Source organism: Chelonoidis abingdonii, chromosome 11 (genome assembly GCF_003597395.2).
Source record: "Chelonoidis abingdonii isolate Lonesome George chromosome 11, CheloAbing_2.0, whole genome shotgun sequence".
Lineage (NCBI taxonomy): Eukaryota > Metazoa > Chordata > Testudines > Testudinidae > Chelonoidis > Chelonoidis abingdonii.
Genome location: NC_133779.1, coordinates 14,885,851 through 14,891,823, shown reverse-complemented (window position 1 = coordinate 14,891,823; position 5,973 = coordinate 14,885,851). Strand labels below are relative to the sequence as shown.

At 60.5% G+C, this 5,973-nt stretch overlaps 1 protein-coding gene across 1 annotated transcript; it reads right to left on the bottom strand.

Annotated features, from left to right (window-relative positions):
• Positions 1-1,591: 1,591 nt before the first annotated feature.
• IL11 (interleukin 11) lies at positions 1,592-3,872 on the bottom strand. Its single transcript, XM_032793032.2, has 4 exons — positions 3,794-3,872; positions 3,284-3,370; positions 2,675-2,833; positions 1,592-2,179 (listed from the first exon to the last, which is right to left on the bottom strand). Exons 2-4 carry the CDS (start codon positions 3,335-3,337, stop codon positions 2,015-2,017), a joined length of 378 nt encoding a protein of 125 aa, XP_032648923.2. The 5' UTR covers positions 3,338-3,370; positions 3,794-3,872; the 3' UTR covers positions 1,592-2,014.
• Between the last annotated feature and the right edge of the window lie 2,101 nt (positions 3,873-5,973).

Sequence of the window (5,973 nt, the reverse complement as noted above, 5' to 3'; positions counted from 1 at the left end):
CTGGCATTCCTTGTTCATCCGTTCAGGTGTTTATTTCAAAACGGCATTTCTTTTCCACGTTCTTTTTCTTTTTAAAGCCTTTTGAAAAAGGAGTAAATCTATGGCTCAATAAATAAAATGAACGTGACCCAAGTAATAATAATTAGCAAAACAACCTGATCTTGGCATAGATAATAAATTAAATAATTTAAAACAGCGTTGTCCAATGGATTTATAAATACTGAGAGGGGGGGAGTGACCCAAAGCGAGGGCATAAATACAGAGATGGGGGGGGGGTAGTTATACGGAAATACAGCCCAGCTGTGGGATCTGGGATAGTAGGGGGTAAAATACCCCTAGGGGAACTTTGTGTCTGGGCAGCGCCCGGTGTGATGGGGTCCTGATCTTGGCGACTCTGTGTCTGGGCAGCGCCTGGCCTGACATGGCCCTGATCTCTGTCGGCCCAACTGCTGATATAATGTCACACAGACTTGTCTGCCCAGGGAACCTGGGATCAGCCATAAGAATGATGTGGAAATTTCTCCTTGACAAGAGAATCTTGCTGAGTTTCACCACACGCCCAGCTTGGCTGGTGCCCTGCAGTTGGGCTTAATGTGTGCCCTGATATCTCTGTGCTGGCAGCCTCAGTGATGAAAGTCAAAAAATTGCCTGAGCCCTGGCACCTCTTTCATTACAAATTAAGCCCTGCCCCTCAGTCCAAACCATACTCCCAGCCCCTGCTCTAACCACTAGACCGTCCTCCCCTCCCAGAGCCAGGGAGAGAATCCTGGAGTCCTGGCTCCCAGCCCTGCCCTGCTCTAATCACTAGACCACCCTCCCAGAGCCAGGGAGAGAACCCAGGTGTCCTGGCTCCCAGCCCCCCTTCTTTAACCAGTAGACCCCTCCTCCCAGAACCACGGAGAGAACCCAGGTGTCCTGGCTCCCAGCCCTGCCCTGCTGTAACCACTAGACCCTCCTCTCCGAACCAGGGAGAGAACCCAGGAGTCCTGGCTCCCAGCCGCCTCCGGTGTAACCACTAGACCCCCCTCCCCTCCCCGAGGTGGGGAGAGAACCCAGGAGTCCTGGCTCCCTTCTGCTTTTTTGCCATTAACTCTTCAGGGCCAGCAGCATCTGTGAGTGTGGTGAACTTCCGGAGCAGGGTGCCGCAGGCTTTTTCCAGGGCCGGCGCAGGCAGGAGAGCGGCTCTTGGGGCAGCCTCACCCCGGACAGCCGGGGAGGGGGGCCTGCAGTTCAGAGCGCGGCCATTAGGGGTCGCTGCTGCCCTAGGAGGAGAGCAAGTGGAACGGAGAAGAGAAAGAAGTGGATGAAAGAAGGGACTGTGGAAAGAAAGAAAGAAGGTGATGGAGAAAGAAAGGGATGGAGAAAGAAAGGGGAAAGGATGGGAAAATCAGAGATTAGAGAGAAGAAAGAACAAAAGAGACTGAAAGGAGAAAGGAAGGAAGGAAGGAAAGAGCAAAAGGAAGGAACGAGAGAAGGAGAAAGAAGGAACGAGAGAGGGGGGAAGAAGGAGGCGGCTGGCGTGACGGAAGGGGGGGGACAGAGGAGAGTCCCACAGGAGGGGGCTGGGACACCCCAAGTGCAGGAGGGGTAGGAGTGAAATGCAGAGGGAGGTGGCATGAGACTCTCCTCCTCTAGCTTCTCCATTGCCTTGCTCCAAGGGCCTTTGTGCCCTCCCCCCGTTGGATGGGGGTGGGATCGTTAGGATTGGGGGGGGGGGATCGTTAGGAGAAGTGAATACAAAAAAAGAAACCTGCTACTGTAAATAAATAAATAAATAGCGCGTTGCATAAATAAGAGTTTGCTACATCGGGGGGCAGGGGCTAGCCACCAAGCCCCCCTTATTGGTGTGGAAGGGCCCTGGGGGGGTCACAGCCAGGGACAGGGTCCCCGCACCCCCTGTTGGTGTGGGGGGCCGTGGGGAGGCCATGGTTGGGGGGCAGGGTCCCTCTGCCCTGGAATGCTGGATGGGGGACCCCAGTGTCCCCGGGGCAGGGCCCCCCCACTGCACCGGTCGTCACAGCTTGTTGCGGATCAGAACCAGGGCGCGGGCGGCCCAGTCCAGGTAGAGGTGCAGGCTGTGGAAGAGAGCGTGGCCGGCCTGCACCACTGCCCAGTGGGTGCCGTGCGAGGGCAGCGTGGGCAGCGGGTCGCTGGGCCGGGGCAGGTTCAGTTTGGACATCTGGTGGGAGGAGAGAGAAAGAGAGAGAGTGTGTGTGTGTGTGTGTCCAGCGTTGCCCCCTGCTGGTGTGTGTGTGTGTGTGTGTGTGTGTGTGTGTGTGTGTGTCCCTGCTGCCCCCTGCTGGAGGGGACAGGCCCTGCTCTGTGTGTGTGTGTGTGTGTGTGTGTGTGTGTGTGTGTCCAGCACTGACCCCACCCTCGAGCCCAGGAGCTCCCCAGGCCCCACCCCTTGCCCCCAGCCATGCCACATCCCAGGTGCCTCAACCCCCACCCCTGATGCTAGGTGTATTCAGGTGCTACCTCCAGGTGCAACCCCCCCATATCAGGTGCCCCAGGCCCCATTCCCCAGGACAGGTGTTTTTCCCAGGCTCCACCCCCCAGGCCAGTTGTGTGTCCCCCCCCACAAGCCCCACCCTGTACCAGATACCCCAGGCCCTGCCCCCAGGCCAGATGTTTCCCCCAGGCCCTGCCCCTGGCCCGAGGCCCCACCCCATACCAGGTGTTCCAGGCGCTTGACCAGGCGCTCCAGCCGGGCATGCAGGGCTCCCAAGTCCGGCTCCAGGGGCCGCAGCACTGGCCCCGCCCGGCGCAGCCACTCCAGGTGCTTCTGGTACTTCTGCAGGTCTGCGCTGAGCCGTGCCAGGCCCCCGGGCACCTGGGGCAAAGAGGGTGTTACCCACGGCCACGGAGCCCCCACGGAGCACCCAGGGCCTGCCCTGCAGATCTGCCAGGATCCCCCCTCCCAGCACCTGCCGGGATCTCCCTAGACCTGAGTCCCCCCGCCACTACACCCGCCAGGATCCCCTACAATCAGTGGCAGAGGGGGGTGAAACGCAGACGGCCACGAGGGGCACTGCAGCCCCACTATGCGGCCAAGCATCTTCCCCTCCACTCCTGCTGGCAGTGGGCCGAGGGCGGGGGGGGGGGGGGGGCTCAGCCCCTCTGTATATAGACGGGAAGGGACGTAAGCTGAGGATAGAACTCAGGCATCCTGGCTCCCAGCCCCCCTCTCCACTAGATCCCCCCCTCCCAGATCTGGGATAGAACCCAGCGGTCCAGGCTCCCAGGCCCCCCCACAACCCACTAGCTGGGTGGACCCGCTCACCTGGATGTTGGCCAGCTCCACGGCGCTCATGGACAGCACGGGCAGCGTGTCCATCTTGTGCTCCCCCTCGGCCGGGTACCGGGATTTCTGGGGGAGGAAGGAGGGGATCGGATCTGGTCCAGCCCAGTCTACCCAGCCCCCTCCCCTGGGAATGGCTGTGGGGCTGAGAAACCCCTGAGTATTCTCACCACACCTCCCCCTGACACCACTCCCATAGACTTAAAGGAGATGGGGGGGGTGCAATACCAGGGTAGATGGGTCTGGGGGGCAGGAGAGGGCAGGATACCAGAGTAGATGGGCCCAGAGTCTTATCTGGGGGTGGAGGAGGGATGCCGGGGTAGCTGGGCCCAGGATCTGACCCAGAGGGCTGTGGGAGGGATACCAGGGTGGCAGGGCCCAGGGTCTGATCCGGGGTAGCTGGGCTCAGGGTCTGATCCAAGGGCCGGGCTGGGGAACAGGTACTGGGATAGCAGGGCCCGGGGGCTGGGGATGGGTGGGTACTAGACGTACAAAGTGATGCAACAGGTGTTTGGTGTCACTCAGCAGGTTCTTGGCCAGGCTGATGATGGAGTCGAAATCGGCTCGGGGGTCTGAAGGCTTCAGGCGGGGAGCAGGGAGCCCCCGCAGCCCCTCGCACAGACTCAGCAGTGCCACCAGCAGCCGGCACACACTGCCTGCGGGGGGAGAGAGATGGGGGCTGAGAGCAGGGACTGAGAGTCAGGACTCCTGGGTTCTCTCCCTGGCCAGCTATTAGCGCAGCTAACGCATTTATGGTGGCTAACCCCCGCACCCCTGCCATCCCAGCCATGCCCCCTGCTACGCTGCCCCCTGCTGGCCGTGCATGCTGCCTCTGGGGTGGGGTGCGCCGCTGGACCCCACACACTGCGCCCCTCTTCCGGATCTGGTTCTCCTCCGGCGGGGGCCGGCCACATTCCTGGGGCCAGACGGGCCAGCCGGATTCCGTGCATTCCCGCCGGCCGGGGCCAGCCCATCGCCCACGGCTTCCGGCCCTCGCCTCCCAGCCGGGCCGGCTCCCTCCGCCTCCGGCCTCCGCTCCTCGCTCTGCCCCTTTCCTAGGGTTCACTCCCTGGCGCTGTTTCTCCTTCGCCACTCGCGCTTCCTCACCCCTCTGTCTCCACCGAGCACGGGCTCGGCCCCCAGGCCCGTGACGGGTGGGTTCCTTTCGCGGGAACGGGGTGGCGCTGGCGTGTGCCTAAGCCGGGCTTGGCTGGATCTGTGTCCTCGCTTTCTGGGCAGACAGGGTCGGTTTGTCCCCGTCGGGCATTGTTTTTTATGGGCTGTCAGAGGGTGTGACGAACTGGGAATGTTCTTAATGTTTGCTCTGAATACTGTGTTGGTGCCTCAGTGTCCCCTGTGCAGTTCTTAAGTATCTAGGTGGTGGGATAAGGGGGTGTGATTGCTGCAGAGCAAAGGGCCAGTGCACCTAAATGCCTGGCACTCTGTCTCCTAGCAACTGATGGCCTGGGCCCCTCCCCTGCAAAGTGCCAGCTGAAGGTGTTGGAGAACAAAGGGATCAGGTGACCTTCCTGGCCCGGAAAGGAGCTGAGCAGTCGCGAGGTGGAGAGGAGGCGGGAGGGGGTGGTAGTCTGGAGCTGGCTGGGATCTAGGATGAAGTGAAGACCTGGGGGCTGGCTCACTGCCCCCCAGAATGGACCCGGCTGAGGGGTCCAGTTGCTGTAACTACAAAGCTCTGTTTTAGACCTGTTCCTATACTTAATAAACCTCTGTTTACTGGCTGGCTGAGAGTCACATCTACTGCAAAGGGTGGGTGCAACACCCTCTGCTTCCCAAGACCCCGCTGGGTGGACTCGCTGTGGGAAAGGCATGGAGGGGCACATGCTGAACCGCTCCAAGAAAGAAGACCGCAGGAGGATTACTGCCGTGTGAGCTTCTGGCCCTGAAGAAGTCTGCTCCGAGGGAGAGGAGGCCTCCCAAAATCCCTGCCATGCTTGGTGGGGGAGCCCGTTCCAGAGCATCCGCCCGGGGACTCCGTGACAAGAGGGATAAAGGTCACGGCTCTCTCTCTATGCCCCCCCTGTTTCCCCAGGCCCCCAGACCCCGCCCTGCTTGGCGGTGGCTGCTGGCAGGCGAGTGGCTGGCAGGTCTGGCGGGGATTCTCTGGCCTGAACGATGCAGCTGGCAGGGGCTGCCGGGAAGCCGGCTCAGCTGTGGTCGGAGAGCTTCCTTTATCGCTCGTCTATCTCCTGCCCTCCTTCCCTGGCAGCTTCCTGTCTGCCTGCTTCCATCAGTACAGAGAAGGAATCTGGGCCGCTTCTTGCGCTAAGGAAGCTGGGCCCAGGGATGGGCGACGCAGACTGGGGCAAGAGATCCTGCGTGCCTGCTCGACTGCACATGGCGTCAGTCCGCTTACTGATGAGACCTTCGCTCTTGGGGAGCTATTGACCACCATAACGTCGCCCCTGTTTGAGGGCCCTGAGGTTGGGTTTGGTAGCTGTCGGCTGAGGACAATGTGTGGTTACTCCACGGAGAGCCTAACTCAGGCAACCAGGCAGTCCACTGCATGGCAGAGACCCTTCCCTAACAAAAGCCGTAGATCTGTGTGGACAGGAGACAACCTGACAATATACACACCGAGTGTGGTATTCATTGGCAGACTGTTCAATAATTAAAACCGAGTCTTGTGTTTACAAGGAGATCCCTACAGTAAT

Bases quoted from the DNA above. Each gene is read 5' to 3' on its own strand.
- IL11 (XM_032793032.2), bottom strand. From the start codon at position 3,337: ATGGACACGCTGCCCGTGCTGTCCATGAGCGCCGTGGAGCTGGCCAAC. The intron at 2,834-3,283 runs GTGAGCGGGTCC...TCTTTGCCCCAG, and splicing joins TGGAGCTGGCCAACATCCAG to GTGCCCGGGGGCCTGGCACG. The intron at 2,180-2,674 runs GTATGGGGTGGG...TCCTCCCACCAG, and splicing joins TCAAGCGCCTGGAACACCTG to ATGTCCAAACTGAACCTGCC.